Source organism: Dama dama, chromosome 16 (assembly GCF_033118175.1).
Source record: "Dama dama isolate Ldn47 chromosome 16, ASM3311817v1, whole genome shotgun sequence".
Classification (NCBI taxonomy): Eukaryota; Metazoa; Chordata; class Mammalia; order Artiodactyla; family Cervidae; genus Dama; species Dama dama.
This window is the reverse complement of record NC_083696.1, coordinates 26,480,040-26,499,564: the sequence shown is the minus strand read 5'-3', so window position 1 is coordinate 26,499,564 and position 19,525 is coordinate 26,480,040. Positions and strand designations below refer to the sequence as shown.

General features: G+C 43.2%; 1 protein-coding gene across 2 annotated transcripts in view; it reads left to right on the top strand.

Moving 5' to 3' along the window:
- The window catches only part of FAM120A (family with sequence similarity 120 member A), a 115,550-nt gene that overhangs the window by 75,680 nt on the left and 20,345 nt on the right, over window positions 1-19,525 (top strand). For both annotated transcript variants that reach the window (XM_061163605.1, XM_061163606.1), the window contains exons 9-11: window positions 1,142-1,369; window positions 3,888-4,062; window positions 13,886-14,135. In XM_061163605.1, the coding sequence (XP_061019588.1) occupies window positions 1,142-1,369; window positions 3,888-4,062; window positions 13,886-14,135 (653 nt within the window). The remainder of the gene's footprint in view (window positions 1-1,141; window positions 1,370-3,887; window positions 4,063-13,885; window positions 14,136-19,525) is intronic.

Here is a 19,525-nt window from a genome sequence, read left to right as displayed (position 1 = left end):
TTCTATGATCCGGCAGATGTTGGCAATTTGATCTCTGGTTTCTCTGCCGTTTCTCAATCCAACTTGTACATCTGGAAGTTCTCAGTTCACGTACTGCTGAAGTCTAGCTTTAAGATTTTTGAGCATAATCTTGTTAACATGTGAAATGAGTGCAGTTGTACAGTAGTTTGAACATTCTCTGGCATTGCCTTTCTTTGTATATTTTTTAGGGTGCCACAGAAGCAGTAAGTGAGCAATTTTTATTTCTAGAATTTATTGTGAGGAAAAAAGTTTGCTGCAAAAATAATACTTGCTCTTGGTAAACAATTAGGACTCTGCTAAAATTTGTAAAGAGAAAACTAAGAATCTCCCTTCAGCACTGAGGTAGCCATTTGGTGTCTATACTCTTTCCTATTCATGTACATATATTCTGTATTTTGGTGATTGGTTGTACAGAGTGGATATTTTTCACCGAACAATTTATCATGCACATATTTCTGTGTCAGTTTATGTAGATCTGACTCATCAGTTTTAATGGTTTTAGCTTGTTCTTTGGTTTTAATTTTTGGCAGACAGTTCCCTCTGTATACTTTATTTGGGACTTTAAGTACCCTAAGAGAATACTTGGGGTTTGGTTTTTATTTCTTCTTTAAATAAGAACTGTGGTGGTGGTGAGGACCTAGTATGGTGGACTGAGACCCAGTTTTAGTCCCAGTTCACTAGTTACTGGTCTATTACCACAGACAAGAGACATCCTCTCCTGGAGAATTAGTTTTTTCATCTGTAGAAAGGATGCTACCCATTGAGTTGAGGAAGGGTCTCCCAGGAAAGCAGAATCACAAGAGTTGGTCACTTGGGGGGAGCCAGATGGGGCTTCGGTTAGCAACCACAGAAGGCTGTTCATCTCATGGGGACCCCAAGGGAGGAGCCATGAGTGGGGTCACCCAGCGGAAGCTGCAGCAGTTCTCTAGGTTCCCATCCCTGACACAGGCACAGTGGGCGTCCATTCACACTTCCTCTGTTCAAGGAGGAGTGAGTCACAGCTCCCCTTGTCCTCACTGAAGTTGTTAGTCACATCTCTCTGTGTTACAATTGGACAGACAGGTTAAAGGAGTGGGAATGGACATGAACCCATTTTCTCCTCTCACCCATTGCTCTGCAGGCAGAAGGTTCGTCCACTGCCTCTTCTGGCAGCCAGCTTGCTGAAGGAAAGGGGAACCAGATTGGCACTGTTCAGCCAATTCCGTGCCTCCTGTCCATGCCCACCAGGAACCACATGGACATCACCACCCCACCCCTGCCTCCTGTCGCGCCTGAGGTGCTGAGAGTGGCCGAGCACCGGCACAAGAAGGGGCTGATGTACCCCTACATCTTCCATGTCCTGACAAAGGTATGCCCTGGGGCCGTGCGTGTGGCCGTCGCCTCTCAGTGGTCGCTCTCGTGGGGTGTGTCCTTGTTCCTGCTGGAACTGCTTTTTATCTTACAAGGTATTTGAAATGAAGTTCATTTTCCCCTTTCTAATCTTGGAGGAAAAAGATGGATATTTATATCTATAATCAGAATAAAATTAAAACTTGGGAAGAGTCTTTATTTTTCTCGTCAATTTAACCCAAAATTATTTTTGAAACTTCTGATTAATGGCACTTCATGTTATTCTCTGGTTTGTAATTTTACTTGTATTTCTAATTTCAAAGTTTCCTGCATGTTTTTGCTGTAGTGTCAAGTTTAATTGTGATGTCAACATACTATATCTGGTTTATCATCTGTCCTAGAGGCTCCCAACTTCTGAGTGGCTGATAGCACTTCATACTTTGACTTATTCCTCTACCTCATTGAGTACTTACAGCAAACAATGGAATATGGGGCTTCATCACTTTATTAGTATCTTCCTAAATGTATGCTTAAATAGATATACAGTGTGGCATTAATTGTTTCTGAATCTTGGTGTTTTGAACAGATCTGTGTTTATTTAAATTTCCTCAGTGACTTGTCATATTTATGTTTATAATCATAGATCCACAATTTAACTTGGTGACCAGATATCTCGTGTAAAATTGGTTCGTTACTATATGTATTTTATTATGTTTTCATCTGTATATGTACCACCATATATAATCAAACTTTTTTCTTATTTTATACAGTCCATGTATGGTTTATAGAATGGAGTCAGTAATTACAAGTGACTTCCATTCCACAGCACTCTTGAGCTGCACTTTTAACCGTTAATTGACTAATTTGAACTGCTTAATTTTATATTTTATAAAATAAAGGACAGGAAGACCAGTGCTATTATTTGGGTCCTTTAATGTATTTTTGAATTGTCTTGCCTCCAAGTCTCATCTGTTATTTGATATGGGTATGCATGTGTGGTATCACTTCTCACATTATGGTTATAAAGTAAAAATTTTATCTTTCAGGTCCAACATAGATTATAAGGGTAAGTGAGGGTTACTGTTGCGGGAAAAGGATTTTGCTAAGTTTAAAGGGATCAAGCGTTGGGAAGGCTGTGCCCTTTCACTCTGGGGTTGTTGGGGTACAAGGTCCCTGGACTCCCTGCCGTTTTTGCCTGCCATGCTCGTGGGGTCTGACTCAGGGACTTTTGGTTAAATCAGTCTGAGTGATGCAAAACTGCCTGTCCTCCTCTTCAGTACTCACTGATTTCAAGGGCAAATACTGATGAAATGACTGTGGTTGAGAAAAGTGAACTTGACTATCTTCAGATTTTAAGGTGTCACCTAAAATTTTTCAGTATATTTGGGGAAAGTTTAGACTGAAATGTGTGCTGTCCTGCAAGCTGAGTGGCTCTGGTGTTAAATTTTCCAGGCTGAGACATTTGCTGTGAATTCAAGCTTGAAGTGAGAATGTAGAGAATCGTCAAAGCCTCATAATTTTGGGAGAGTAAATACTCACTAGATGAGTGTTGACCACATCTGTAGCTATTAGATTAATGAGTATGAAGGTTCTGATAAGGGAAAAGATCAATTCTAAATTAAATTTATGTGAAAGAAAGAATGAATTTTATGACATGATTAAAAGAGTACATATCAATAAATTTACTAGACATTGGGGTCATAAATATATTAAGAATATGCATAATTAAATTCCTTGTGAAGTCTCTTGAGATGTACCTTGATAGCATAAAATATTTAGGACAGGACCACAGAGCTTTTGGACTGATCTCAGGTGCAGGTGGTCACAGAGTCATTTGTCTCCTGGAGCCACAAGGAAGCCCCTGCTATGTTGGCAAAGAGGAGTCGGGGTGGGATGAACAGAACAGGGCTTCCTTCATGTCCAGCCCCTGGTGGCTGTCTCATTCAGTGGGATTCGTCTGTTGAGTTATGTGATGCACTGGGGCAGAGGCCTGATACATGCTGAATACTTTAAAAACAAATACCACTTAAAAGAGTTCTCTTAGGTAGGTTTTTTGTACATGATAGTTTTTTATGAAAGAGCTTGGTAAAGAAAATTTGTGACCATTTTATTTTTAGGGTGCTCTTTTCTTGGATTTCATATAGGTCATTGAAAATTATGAATTACATTACATATGACCATCTTGACATAAAATTTGACAGTTCTCAGCATTTTCTATTCTATTTGTTGTCTGGTGTTACCTATCTAGATTTTTTTTGAAGACTTTGGAAGCATTTACATGGTTTTTGTTCTTGTTGTTGTTCCAGGTTAAAAATAAAACAATGTAGGTTTTATTTTGACTCTTTGAGCATATATTTTGACTAAACCTGCTGAATGAACTCTCCCTAAACATCTTGATATAGGCAACTTGTTAAGCAATTGATTTGGAATAGAATTGCAATTTCGTTAACTGGAGATAATACAGTATATTTCTGTGAGTTTATTGTAAATTCAACATGAAAAATGTGCAATATTATTCTGCTTTCTTCCATGCAAAGGGTGAAATCAAAATTGCTGTTTCTATTGAAGATGAAGCCAGCAAAGACCTGCCTCCCGCCGCCCTGCTCTATAGGCCAGTTCGTCAGTATGTTTACGGAGTCCTGTTTAGCTTGGCAGAAAGCAGAAAGAAAACTGAGAGACTTGCTTTTAGAAAGAACAGACTTCCACCAGAATGTATGTACTGTAAAATCCATTGTTTGTTTTCCTCGGTACCTCGTAATCTCTTGTGCATTTTTAAAGCCTTAGAAGAATCATGACTGAGTTCACCCTGAGAGTCCCCACATAAAGGAGATGGGCTCCATCGGGGCTCTTACGAAAGGAGGACAAGCCACAGGTTGTTTCCCTCAGTAACATCCAAGCAGTGGTGTTTATTCAGTAAAATGATAAAACAACAGGTTTACACTTCAAACTGAACGTTGATCTGGAAACAGTCCTGACGGTCGCCATCCTCGTGGCTAACGTGTCCTGGGCAGACTGACAGCAGTTTCTGCTGTGGTGTCCACGAGATGTAGTTGGTTCCCTCTTTGCAGAAATCAGTGTTCCTGGGGAGGTCCCACAGGCTGCCCACTGGGCTGCTTCTGTGCAGTTGCTGATCACATCCCTGAAGCCAAGAGGGGACTTGTAACGATTTCCCTCAGAGGCCTCCAGCTGATCCATTCTGGGGATGGAGGGGGAAGCGGGAAGACGGAAACTGTTGTTCGAAATTTGGGCAAAAGTTGAGGTCAAAGTATTTCCATCTTCAGCGGGCCAATGTAATTTTGGAGGAGAAAATCATGCCTTTCTGTTCTAGGTAATTTTATCTACTAATGTAGGGAATATAAAAGTCACTGTATATTTAGTAGGAAATACAGAAATGTTTCCCAAAATGTGCAATCTAAGAGCATTATGAAGTGTGGAAATTGTAGATTACTAAGTCATCCTCTAAACTGAGGATATTTAGTGACAGATTACCTGCTTGAATGGCAGGTCACTGCAGGCCTGGTGACATGGGTGAAGCTGAGCTCAAGGACAAGTATGAGAGTAGATCTTACCTTTGGAACTCAAAACTGGAGAGGTTCTAGCAATTTTATCTAAACACACAGTTCTATAGATTCTTAAGTTTTCTGTTTCTATTACTGTGACAAAATTGTGATTCTGTAAGCCTTTAAGATGAAGCCATCTGTCACTTCCCTTACTTGAAGATAGTCATACCTAGTGTGGCTGCAGAGCTATTTGTGTGACTGTAGCTGGAGAAGGTGATGCCGGCTGCACAGGGCCTCCTCTAGCTGATGTTTCTACCACCTTGATCAGGCCGGAGGCATCATGTGAAACACCACGTGTGTCAGTGGACACTTCTCAAAGGCCCAGTACATTCCAGGTATACAAATTCTTATCCCTTTCTCCCACTGTGTGACTTATTTGCTCAGAAAGGAAGACCTTTTTAACTTTGCACAGGATTGGCCAGTTTTCTGTGCTGGCCCACCCAGGCCACCCTGGCCCCACAGCTGTGACCTCCAGTTCACCACCAGCCCTGAGCATCTTAGTCCCTGTAGCCTCTTGGGTCTCTGTTGGGCCTGGAATGCCGCATCCCATGCGGCCCTACTTCCTGCTGTGTCCTCAGCTGCATAGCACCATATTGGCTTTCATGGTGAAAGGCTGTTCTTCATTGCTTGTGTGTTCCAGAAACACAGTTATCTTTACACAGAAAATCCTCAAGAGTTTTCAGTGATCAAAACCTGAATACCCTCAAGTATATCCCAGGTTGGGCTCCCCTTAGCAGTGTCCATAGCTTCATAGAGCAGCCTGCATATGGCTCGTGTGCTCTGTTCATGTCCTCAGCAGTGGGCGCTGTGCATCCCTCATCTGTTTCAGGGAGTTCTCTGTCACAGGTGAGCTGCAGGTGCCGGGTGCTCTTGGGAAGTAAGAGTCTTGGTCTCTTCTGCCCTGCTGCCGGTCTGTGACTTTAAAACACTGTGAAACACACAGCTGGCAGCACCTTGCGTGCCCCACTCCCTCGTCATTGGATTTGTACCTAGTTGATACAGGTGTCTTACTGGCCTGGGAGAGGCTGGCCTTTTAGACAATAGGGGAAGCAGAAGCCAGGGGAGAGTATTGACTAAATAGATTAGCATCCTCTAAACATAAGCAAGAGGGATGCAAACTGTGGTAGAAGAGCTGAATGTACAAACCACACCACAGGGCCCAATGCAGCTCTCACAGAGAAATGACTAGGTCGGCCTGCCTATGGCAGGTCAGTTCTGGCTAGGGCTGGAGGGCATGGGGAATGGCATGATCAAGGGAAGGAGAAGGGTGGAAAAGTCTGAGGTGACTCAAATGAGCTCTTAGAGGCTCTGGATGGAGGTCTCTTGACCTCATTTGGAGGCTGGGAGGCACAGGGAATACAAAAGAAAGGAGGAAAGTGTCCCAGTGTGAGGTGGATGGGGGAAGGGTCGGTGAGTGGGAGAAAGCCGTAACTTCAAAGAGAATTTGGCAGGCATGTCTGTTTCCTTTCCTCCTGCCTCTGCTCCCCTCCCCACTCCACTGACTTCTTTTCAAGGATGGCACACAGTCATTTGTCGTTGCTCTGTTACTTTGGGCCAGTGGAAAACACTGACTCTTACAATGCCACTGGTTTAGGTTTCCACACCTGAAACATCTACTAAGTGACTATTTTATGGAGAAAATATTGTAGCTTCTTTATGACCTGGATGAGATGGGAAAATAACAATGTCTGATCATGCCAGAGAGACTAACCTTGCGCAGTTTCTCAGGAGTTCTTGGTTGATAATATTTGAAATCTTGTTTTACCTACACTTATTCATAGACCATATGTAGATGAAATTTTAAAATCAGTGGCACTTTGCACATGAAAGTGCACCGTAAGGTCCTTGGGACAAATTTGTTCTCCACGTGCCTGCTGCCTTTGCCTTCCACTTTGGTAGCCAAATCTGAGCTGTGTGGGTTCCAGGTAAACCCTCCTACTCATGTGGGTGATGTAGCTACTTCTGAATGTGAGGGTTTTGATCTAACATGGTTTCAAAATGCTGTGCATGTTCTTGGTGTGGTCACTGTGGCAATCAAGAATTTTCTCAGGAGGGGTTTGTTGTCAGAACTAGTCAACAGGCATATTGAAGCCTGTAGGGTTGTTCAAAAATACTTAGCTCCCATTAGATGACATGTATCCATTTGGAATTATTTCTCTTGATTAAGTCATATGATTAAAATGTTCATAATCTACAATGAATATTCATATGACTTACCAAAGTTTCATTTTTTAAAACATGGCTAAAGTAGGATATCTGCAGTCAAATCCTTAAAAAATCACAGCCATCTAGAGAAAATGGACTTGTGGACACAGTGGGAAAGGGAGAGAGTGGGATGAATGGAGAAAGTAGCCTCGACATATATATACTCTATCATGTGTAAAACAGATAGGTGGTGAGACGTTGCTGTGTAACCAGGGAGCCCAGCCTGGCTCTCTGCAGTGACCTAGAATGGTGGGGTGAGGGGAGGGAAGGAGGGCTCAGGTGGGAGGTGATATGTGTACAGTTATGACTGAGCTGCGTTGTTGTATGGCAGAAAGCAACACAACATTGTAAAGCAATTTTCCTCTTGTTGAAGAATAAGTTATTAAAAAATTAAGATTAGATGATATGAAACATTCAGCTTATTCATCGTCATTTGACAATTCCAAAAATAATTTAGAAGAAATACAAACATAAGGGGAAAAAAAAATTTCAGCCTTTGAAAATCATATTGAATTACATGCTGGCAGTTTATTTTTCTGTTCTTCCCTGTCCATTTCCAGGTTCTATCATTTTGCTTTTAGGAGAGTAATAAGAATACTTGTTTATTGTGGGAGAATGCTACTGAAGTCACTGTTGTGGAATTCGCGGTCCTACCAGTGGGTCAAGGAGCAGACTGTTGACCCAGCACAGTCTCACCCATACGGGTGATGGTGGCAGTTGCTCTGGGGAGAGATGGGCCCAGGGAGCTAGCTATCTCTGCAGCTGCTGCAATAGGGGCCGGGCCTGGAGCCAGGCACCTGGTCTGAGCTGGCCCTGGCCTCCAGACCTGTATGCGTGAGATCCAGGTGACGTGGCTGCTCCTCACAGGCACTTCTGCCTTGGAAGCAGCTCTGACCTTTAGTACCGTAGTGACTCTTCTTCTCCCTGGGGATGCTCCTCAGCCACCCAGGTACTCCCCAGTGATGAGTGGGAAGGACCAGAAGAAAGGGATCTGGTATGACAAAGACTGCGGGATGATGAGTCACCTCAGCTATAGTTGAAGAGGAAAAACAGGCTTGGGAGTTCCTTGGCAGTCCAATGGTTAGATCTCCACTGCAGGGGGCAAGGGTTTGACCCCTAGCCCGGGAACTAAGATCCCACAAACAATATGGTGTTGCCCCCCCACCTCAAATAGCAAGTTTATACACTATGCTTATATTTACTATACTCGTACTATGTTTAGGGCTTCCCCGATCGCTCAGCAGGTAAAGAATCTGCCTGCAAGAGACAGGAGATGCTGGTTTGATCCCTGGGTGAGGAAGATCCCTTGGAGAAGGAAATGGCAACCACTCCAGTATTCTTGCCTGAAAAATCCCATGGACAGGGGAGCCTGGCGGATACAATTCAATGGATTGCAAAGAAACAAACATAACTGAGTGACTAATCACACAATACTACATTTGTATTTCCCCGTATTTACTCTCTTCTTTCTAAACTGTCAAGAAAAGCCAAAAGGAACACATTGATTCTTCCCACCACCACTGATCCAGTTTGCTTTAGAAATTTTGTTAGTGCCAAGTCATTGGGATTGCTGATTGAAAATAAATTTGTTCATTGTGAATCACATTATAAAACAATACTTTAACATTACCAATATTAATTAGTGTATTGTTTTCATATGTGTGAAAATTGGTTGTCATAAACATTTTTCTTACGATTCTGTGAAGGCTGTTTGTATATTAATCTGAATTTTTTTATTCCTCAAAGCTTTTCAGGAGTAGCATTAGCAAACTGCTTTTCCCTCGCAGAACTTTGAGTGGCTGAGCTCGAGAGACATCTGTGGGAAGAGCAGTGTTGTCTGACAGGAATTGTTTGATGGTACTCTTTTGAATTAATGTTTGTGTCCTTGAACTTTGGAGTTTCTAATACAGTAGGAATGACGTAAATGGGGAAACTGAAGTCTAGGAATAGTGTTAGCAAGTGCCTGTAACACCATGTAACACTGTGTTCTCCCTGCCCTGTGGCCTACTGAGCATGTATATGTTTGTGAACTGTAAGATACTCCCAGCCTCAGATGTAAAAAGTTTAAGGAGAAAATTCATAGCCTTTTACTTTGCAGAATCATGGAGGGTACTCACACGTGTCAGCATGAGGAAACGAGGGGCTAGTTGGACACCCAGCCTGCACACAGAGGTGCTTGGAAGTTAACCGGCAGTTTTCCCATAAGAAGGATAGACCAGCTGTCGTTGTGCCCGTTTTCCCGTTTCTGATAAAACTCTGACATGAAGGAGTTGGAGTTTTGTTTTTATTTATTGTGTGTGTGTGTTTTCCTCTAACTCCAGAGGAGCTCAGGGAGTAAAACAGTGGCTTCTCCCCAAATACACACTGCACAGACCCAGACCAAAGGTCCAGTTGGCGCTAGCCTTGGAGGTTGTTTGTACCCACCTTTTCCCTTATCTTCTAACCATATTGTGTGCGTGCTATAAATCTCACCACTCATGGTGCTCTGGAATGAGCTTAGAGACATAATTCATTGTATGGCACTGTAGGCAGCCACTACCGGTCAGTTGAAGTAGGCTCACAAAATGAAACATGTTCATTATTCCTGGCCTGGGATGGATCCCAAAATCAGTATTATAACCGATTCCTGAGATAGCTGGTTGTCATATGTATGAATGTGAAAATAGAAGATTAACAACTGATGGTAAACATTGGGTTTTTACTAACAGCTTAAGTCTTCAGCAGTGTTTTATGTCTTGAAATTGTATTTTGAAGAGGTGCTTCCAGTAAAGAAACTGTGTTACAAATATAGCCGCTGGTAGTAACAGAAAACTGGTACCCTGGAGTTGCTTTTTGCCAGTGTAAAAATTCAGTTTAGTTTCAGGTAGGGAAGACAACCTGATGTTCAGATTTTTCAAGGTAGTCCACTTGAAATCCTGAGTTTTTCCTGTCAGTAGAAAAGACAAAACAAATCTTTATTGATTGTGATACACGAAGATTTATTCATGTACAGTAGCTAGATTAGCTGACCTCTGGGATTCGGAGAAGGCAATGGCACCCCACTCCAGTACTCTTGCCTGGAAAATCCCATGGATAGAGGAGCCTGGTAGGCTGCGGTCCATGGGGTCGCTAAGAGTCGGACACGACTGAGTGACTTCACTTTCACTTTTCACTTTCACACATTGGAGAAGGAAATGGCAACCCACTCCAGTGTTCTTGCCTGGAGAAGCCCAGAGATGGGGGAGCCTGGTGGGCTGCCATCTATGGGATCACACAGAGTTGGACATGACTGAAGTGACTTAGTAGCAGCAGCAGCAGCAGGAATTCTCTTATTCTTGTTTTAACAAGGAGGCATGAACATGTCTTTCTAAATTGGTGCCTTCACAGAGAGGGTTTTATACCCCAGTGCTCTTGTCTGCACACAGAGTGTTCCCATAATCCAACTGTCCCATACCACTTGGATAATCCCTGTATAACTTTTTTTTTTTTTTTGCAAAAATGATAAGATCCCAGATTACGTGCTACTAGCTGGCTGCTTTGCATCGGCTTATTCCTGTGAGCTTCAGGAGAGCTCAGGGAGTAAAACAGTGGGCAGCAGCAACTTGGGAAGAAGCGCAGGGCCAGAGGGAGAGAAGGTACCCTGTTTGCATCAGCCACCCCACTGGATGAACTTACAACACAGAGGCTGCTGTGTGTCTACCTGAAAATGGGATGTCCCTTGGAATTCATTCATTTATAAAACACTAACCTTTAATTAATCTAATGTTATGAGCCTATAAACATAAGCTCACATAGTCGTAAGCACGTAACAGAGGTGCAAGGTGTCTTTGCGTTTCCTCAACTGGACTGTGCGACAGAGTGAGTTGTTGGCCTCCCTTATTTTAGTGCCTGGTTCTAGGGCTGTGCTGGGGTAAGGGAAGTGAGGGACCCAAGCCTCAGAATTTAGGAAGACCCTTATTTTTCACACAGGCACATGGTGGTTGACATCTGAGCCCTGGGTACTTTTCCAACCTCACCCACTCCATAGTAGATGCTCAATAAATATCTGTTGGGTGATTGGCCAAAGTTTCCATAGCTCTAAAGTGGTGGTGTACACAAAAGATCTCCAAGTATTCAGTTTAAAAACAGATACATGTAAAAAATAAAGCAAATCAGGGCATCTTTGCTTTTGGAACAAAGCTTTTTTGTTACTGCACATTTATTTTCTCTGAGAACATGTATTTCCCAAATTAGACCTGAACATTCTAGTCATGAATAGTGCAGATAGCAACAAAAATGCTTAGAATATAAGAGGAAGCTAGTATATCTAATACTTCTTTACAGCTACAGTCTCCCCTGCATGTACTGGGGAAGTCCGTTTACCAGGACGTGGGAGGGATGGCCAGGTGAGTATTAGGTGGCAGTTCTCAGGCACAGGTGTGTGCTCATCTGTAGCCTTTGCAGGCTGAATAGGCTGTGATCACACAGCATCAGGCCAGGTAAATTCAGGCACACTTGGAGCCCCAACTGGTGTAAACAGCTGTTTAGGGCAGCTTCAGGGAACACTCAGGAGAACTTGTGAAGGGACTGTTGGCATCTCTGACCTCCACTTCACTTTAGTGTAGGGTTTGAAGCATAACGTATATACAGGTCTAAGCCTTTTGACCTTGAGAATGAAAATCTTCCACCAAAAATTTGTTTCTAGAATGAAAACAATAAAACAATTGCTGAAAATTATTAAAGAGATACAAGAGCAGAGATGACAAAGGGGAAAGATATAAATAGATGAATATAGTTTTAATAAGAATGCTTCTGTTGAGAAAACTCAAAGGAGACCCTGGCATTATAAACTGAGTTTTTTAAGATGCAGTAAGCTTAGGTGTTGTTTGTGTGCACGCCTGTGTGTGTGTGCGTGTGTGTGTGTGTATTTGGGGGGAAGAACATGAGAGACCTTAGATAACTAGGTTATTAACCCACATTAACAGCCAAAGATAAAATATAATTAGTTCCATTAAATAAATCTTTGTCACGAAAATGAAGATGCTACATGGAAGAAATAGATTTATTCATTTTTACTGTGGGGGGGGCATGAAAATAAACTTTGTGGACTGACTGGAAATGCAGTGTACTGGTTAATGGCTTATCTTGTAACCTCCTTTCACTTGTTTTCTTGGGGCTGACAGTGTGCCAGCCTCTGTGAATGTAGTTGGAACAAAGAGAGGTGGGGTGTACTGCACCTAGGAGGGTGTTGGGTGGTGACGCCTGCCCTCTGCATACAGGTGGCAATCTATGGAGCGGTGTGCGCTGGAGTTCAGCAGGAACGGGGGTGGGCGGCTAGATTGTGAGTCCAAGGACAGGGTCTGCTGGACAGTAGGGACCTCACGAGTTTGTGTCTGGCACCTAAAATATAGATAAATTTAAAGATGCATGTATTTATTTATACATGTGTCTCTCTGTTTTGACTCAATGGACTTTAAACCTTCTAAGTTTAGAATTTTTTTAAACATTTAAACACTAAGATACTCAAATGTGATTTAAAGGGATTTCCTCAATGACAAAACAGTTACTTTTTTGTAAAAGAATTTTCAGAAACTGTCTTGATTTTGCACCCCTGCTCAAGCAGCCTACTTCTGGGGGTTGGGGTCCCTGCAGAATGGCTGGTCATGGCGCGCCTTTGCAGCATACTCCCACATGACTTGACTGAGGTTGATTGTGCATAGCTTGCTTTTCCTGTTGCTAACAATCGTGCCTATCCAAGTATCTAACTCCTAAAATTCTTCATGACATTGGAAGAGATGATTGTCTAGACTTGGTGTGGAGCTGGAGATGAGCCAGTTAATCATTTAATTTTGTCGGGATTTGGGTTCTTCATAGTCTTCAGTTTGCCTCAGGTGTTACTTTAAGGAAAATGAGCCCAGGAAGGGGGTATGGTTATTTGGATAGAATTGACGTGTTCAAGATCGCAGTAGAATCATAGCACCATCCTGGCTTCTGTACCTGCTGTCAGCCCTGTGAGGGGAGGATGGGGGTCTTCATGTGGCCCTTCTTCAGCTCTCATGTTTATTGACCAAAGGAAGCTATTTGTTACAAAATGCACACCCACGTTTTACCATCTGACTGTTTGTCAGTGCACTTTGGGGAGAAGTTTTAACATACGTCTGTGCAGTGTGCTTTATCTCCATTGTTCTCCTTTCCCCATCACCGTTTTTCCCTTAATTTATTTGGGAATCTTGTGGAGAAATGTGCATGTTTGTATTTCCAGAATTAATTCCTGCTAATAGTGGTAAAACTACTGTGGATAAAAAGTTATTTATGGAGTTTAACAGTTATACTTTTTACAGTAGGAGATGCTTAAGTAAAGTGGCTACCAAGTGCAAATTATTTCTCAGATCTAATTAGTAAAAACATGGAGAAAAAGATCAGCTATCTAAATTGGATTTTCCATGATTTCTGTGATGATCACAAAATATGTATAAGTTGTACCCATTGTTATTACTAAAACTATTAATGGATTTATAATATTAAAGCAAATTTTGTCTAACATCCTTGATTTATACATACTAGTGGGAATCTTTGGTTGAGAAAAAATTTATTGATGGTCTGACTGAAATTCTGAATGAGTCACTTAAGTGCATAGAGTAGAAAACAAAATATTTTGGAGTTGAGAATTGATGACTGATGGCTTACTAATGAGAGAATGCATTGTTACCCAAGAAGTGACATCTTCATACTGTAATTACTAGAGCTGTTTTTGTGGGGCTTAAAGTAGCTAAGATAGGGCATAAATGGTTCTCTCATTTTCCTTTCTGTAGTTTCACCAGTGATCATTAAAGAGTGGGCAGCTTACAAAGGGAAATCGCCGCAAACCCCGGAATTGGTGGAAGCTCTTGCCTTCAGGGAATGGACCTGCCCCAATCTGAAGAGACTGTGGCTGGGGAAGGCGGTGGAGGACAAGAACCGCAGAATGAGGGCCTTCCTGGCCTGCATGAGGTCAGACACACCAGCCATGCTCAATCCAGCCAGTGTGCCCACTCATCTCACGGTGCTGTGCTGCGTCCTACGGTAGGTGCCGCTGGCCGCCCCTTCAGCCACTGCATGTTCTCCAGCAGGCGCTTGTACAAATGCCTCTCAAAGAAGTGTCCTGTATGAAGTTACAGTACAGTACCCCAGATTCACCTGGGGCTATTCCAGATGAATCAGGTTGTCAATTGAATTTGTCCTCATCTAATATTTTCATATATTATAGAAACATAGGCCATGTAAATATAACATGAGTTTGAGCTGATGCTATTTAGTGTGTTTATAGAATAGGTAACATTTGATAAACCTGTATTTTATGTAGATATCATAATGATTTTAAACATAGTTTATCCTTTAAATGTTAAAGCTTTTGAAGACTCTTTTGGGACTATAATATATGTTTATATATTAGTAAGTTTTCTTTGGTAAAATGTGTCTCTTCTTCCTCCTTCATTTATTTAATCATATAGATCAGTATGGACTTACGGTTATCTCTCTTTCTAGGGTCTTGTCCTGGTTCTGATAGAACCTTGTTATTTGGTTGTTCAGTTTGTTCCAGCTCAGGCCTTGGGATCTTGTTAAGTGGCTCCTATGTCCTTTGGCCCCCCCCACTCCCCTCCAGCATGTCCTTGCTTTCTGGCACCATAGGATGCCCAGGTTCATCCTGTGTCTGCCCTGCCCTGGAACCTGCCGTCTCTAAGGGGCTGACTCCTGCCTTGGAGAAAAGGTTAAAAACCCAGATATGTGCACTGTGTTCTTCCAGACTCTTATCAGCCAATGGGCCACAAGCGCCTGGGTGGAAACTGTTGGATTTTGGAGTAATTCAGTGGTAGAATTCTCGTCTGCTGTGCGGGCGGCCTGGGTTCAGTTCCCGGCCAATGCAACAGCAGCTCTGTTGAGCTTCCCAGGTGGTGCCAGTGGTAAAGAATCCACCTGCCAGTGCAGAAGACACAGGAGATGCAGGTTCAGTCCCTGGGTCAGGAGGATCCCTTGGAGTCGGAAATCTCAATCCACTCCAGTATTCTTGCCTGGAAAATTCCCTGGACAGAGGAGCCTGGCAGGATATGGTCCATGGGGTTGCAAAAAAGTCAGACATGACTTAACAACTAAACGACAACAGCAATATAGCATGGAATATAGGTTTCTTATCTTTATCTCCATTGAGGATTGGCCTAGTGGGAAAGACTAATTTTTTCATTTTGGTTTTAGAATCTTCTTCTGATTTCCTCTGATGGAATTCATTTTATATTAGCCAAAACATTAAGACTTTGGGTTACTCAAAGATCAAATAGCAGTAGTGAATTTGGTTACTTTGTGTTTCTCTCTTCCAAGTTTAAAATGATGTGTGGCATTTAATCTGTTGGGTAGACAGCTAACTGTCTACTCTATGCCTGGCTTGAAGGTCCCATTGGGCCCTGAGTAAGAACGATGTGTGTGGCACTTGAGGCTTGTTTGGTTGCCCCTTGGCCAGAAGCAGCCATGCGTTAGTGCGGGACAGCCTCTGTTGATGCTTGCACAGTGCTCAAAGTATTTCATGATGCTTGGGATTGTGGTGCCCTCCACGTCTTGTCTGTTCATTCACTGGACCTCATGGGGTACTGGGATACCTAGCAAGTGCAGACTGGACAGTGATCAGGCCCCACTCTTTGGCTCAGTCCTCCTGACTTCTTGGCTATTACTCCAGAAATAGCTCTGCTTCTTTTAGGCACTGTTCAGATGGCCTTTGGAAAGTCATGATTTCAGGATTGTCCTGGTTCCCATTTGTTTGTTTTATGGTTGTTTATAAAAAACATACTCATTTTAGAACTTGAAAAGGTTAATAAATGCAATGAGTAATCTTGAGTTTGATTGAACCTCCTCCCGTGCTCATCTCTGGGGTGTCAAGAAGCTTCCGTGAGTGCAGCACAGGTTCCCTCATACTTGCTACTTGGGTGGAAGCCAGAAAGCTTGCTTGGTTGTGCAGAGACTGTTGTGTGCAGTGTGGGCTTGAAGCCATGGAGTTTCCCACTTGGTAAGACTCACAGTTTCAGATCCTGAGGAGGGACTGGTTGGGAAGAGATGAGAGAGAGTGGCTTGTGGGACAGGTCTCAGGATTTCGGGTCAGGACATCAGTAAATGGGTTGGTCCATCTCTGTGAAGAGAATTTGTTCTACCTTCACTAGTGTTTTGGGCCACAGGGACAAGCAGGTAAAGTTTACCCTGCATGGCCTGTTTGATTGATGGGTATGGCCTGCTAAGAATGTGGAATGAAGGGCATGGGGGTGGAGGCAGGGGCAGGTGCAAATGAGTAAGAAGGTTGGTGTGTGTCTCCAAGGGCTTGCCAAGGACAGGCTATAGTCTAGGGCCCATGGGCCCAGTGGTCTTTCTCTGGAGAAATTGCAGCTATGTGACAGCGGTCTGCTGAGGTTGGGGGGAGGGGCATCAAAGGGCAGCTTCCGTGTCCCTGATATGGTGAGGCCCTGTTGGAGGTCATGCAGCGTGACCCTTGGCCTTGATGGCTGGGCTGGGCAAATGTCAGCAGCCACAAGGCCAGGCTGTCATCCCAAAGGCTCTTCCCTTCCTTAATCTTATCTTTTCTTTTTTTTTTTTAACATAATTTTAAACTTGAAATTGCAAGATTAGTACAAAGAGTTGGTGGCTATTTTTCACCCAGTTTCCCCACATATTAAATTTTTACTGCAGTGGCTTTCTCCTCTTCTCTCCTGGGTGTTTGTCTGGAATCCCTTAAATGGAAGCTGTGAGTATGATACCCCCCCTTATCCCTAATCTCTTTGTTTCCTTTAAAAAAAAAAAGAAAGGACATCCTCAAAATCAGAAAAATACTGATACATCTCAGCTACAGATACTCAGATTTTTCTTGTTATCACAGTAACATCCTTTATTAGTAACGAAATCTTGCCTTGTTCTTGTGTTCAGGTGCCTTGTCTCCTCCAGGCTTCTCAGGTTTCTTTGGGATGATGCAGAGATGTTTCTGAAGAGTAAACACTGGTGTGTTTTGTAGATCAAGGATCTGGAGATCGTGTCTATTAGACAACATGTGAACTAATGGTTGTGGCTGCTCCAGGAAATTGTGTTTCAAAACAGTCAGCCAGCCCCTGGGTGCAGTTGGTCAATCTCTGGGTAGACTTTTCCTCAGTCTAGATTTGCCGATGTTCTTTTGTGATGAGGTTCCACTTCTGCCTTTGGGGCAGGCATAACCTAGCCAGGAGGTGGTGATCTTCTCTGTGCTTTCACTAGTGATGTCGGCACCCACATGTTACATATGTTGCAAATGTGACATTGCAAGAGCAATCAGGACTTCACTGGTGGTCCAGTGGTTAAGAATTCCCTGCCCATGCAAGGGACACGGATTCCATTCCTGGTCTGGGAGGATCCTGCCTGCCTTGGGGCAGCTAGTCCCATTCACAGCAAATGCTGAGCCTGTGTGCCACCACTTCTGAAGCCTACACACCCTGGAGCCCGGACCTCGCAACGAGAGACGCTGACACAGTGAGAAGCTGGCGAGCCACAACCAGAGAAAGCCAGTGTGCAGCAGTGAAGACCCAGCATAGCCATAAATAAGTGAACAAATGAATAGAGCAATCAGAAAGGGAGAGAATGATAGCGAAATCTCTAGAATCCTCGTAGTGTCGCCAAGGAGGGGCCAGCATCTGAGCAGAGGTTCAGTGTGAGGGCGAAGCACGTGTCCAGGATGAAACAGAAAGCAGTCTTCCTGGGGGACAGCTGAGACCAGACAGACAAGGTCCTCATCCAAGAGAGCTTCTGAGAAGACAAACTGAGTTACGTCCTGGAGGAACTTAATGAATTCAGTAAGGCAGATAGAGGGTTTGAGCCCCCCAAACAAGTGCAGCTTGTTGCAACACCCCCAGGAGCATAGCCAGGGTTCAGCTGCCCAACTGTGCCAGTCAGAGGCAGACCACGTTGGTTCTGTCCACCAACCGACTTGGAGACCTGCTTCTAGTCCCGCTTCCGTGCTTCTAAAGCGCGGTGAGAGGAGAGGTGACTAGCAGTGAGCTCAGATACCCTCAGGCTCCAGTGGTAGGAAACTTAAAGCCTGGCCCAGGAGGAAGACATGGAAAAGAGTGTCTGGAGCAAACAGAAACATAAAGAGATTGAAAACACTGTGAGCGCACAGATAAGGGTAGCGTGGACACAGGAGATCACCGAGGGTCAGCTTTAGTTCACTGCAGGCCTGTGGGACTGTCCACGTTCTGTGGTGTTTAAGCTGGCTCTCTGTGTATATGCATATCTTTAGGAACACACATCATGCTCTTTCTATATACAGAAGGTCCTTCTGAGGACTGGAATTGAAAAAGAGATAAAGGTTAACTTTGTTCAAATGTAAATAGAAAGTCAGATGGAGGAAATGGTAGGTATTGGGATTCTCTCGTAGCTAAGTTGGTAAGGAATCTGCCTGCCATGAAGGAGACCCAGGTTTGATCTCCTGGCTCGGGAGATTCTGTGAAGAAGGAAATGGCAACCCACTTCAGTATTCTTGCCTGGGAAATCCCATGGACAGAGGAGCCTGGCGGGCTACAGTGCATGAGGTCGCAAAGAGTTGGACACAACTTAGCGACTAAACCACCACTAACCCAAAAGACTTTCTATTACAGCTAAACTGAGTGCTGAGCGTCTTTGCTGCCAGGAAAACCAGGAAAGAACTTGAGAAAAAGAACCTGTCCATGAAACAGTCTTTTCCTGAATCATAATATTTAAAGAAGCATCTAGCTTTAGGGCTAGGGGATGAAGAGGGGAATTAGTGTTTGCAGGATGAAAAGAGTTGTAGTGATGGATGGTGGGGGATGTCTGTTGGAATGCAGTGAATATATCTAATGCTGTTGCACTGTCCATTTAAAAATGATTAAAATGCTAGATTTTTTGTTATGTGTATTTTGAAGTGTTAGCTGCTCAGATGTTATGTGTATTTTACCACAGTTTTTAAGAAATAAAAGGGATCCATAATATGGATACTTAGGCAAAGAACATTTTATATTGAGGACAATCTTTCCACAATAATTTTTTTCAGAGAGAAATAGACTTTCTTCAGACTTGCTGTTTCTTGCATCAAACTCTGGTTAAAACTCAGTGAAACTTTTGTTTAAGATGTTTGGCACTCAACCAATTGCATAGGGTATTATTTTTATCTTTGTAAGTGTTGACAGTTTAATGAAATAAAACTTTTACATCACACTTCTAAGCATATCTGATCGAATCTAAACACCATAGAGATTTAACACCCACCTTGTTTACCTTGAAGTTGCATTTCCTTTCTGCTTCTACTGCATGATTTGACCATGAAGTACATAAGCTCTGTGCCTCCACTGCACCATCTCTATAATGGGACAGTAAAGGTTCCTGCCTCAGAGTGGCTGTGACCACTTAAGGAATCAGTTGTGTGTAAATACTCAGACTAGCGCCTGGCACCAGCGAGC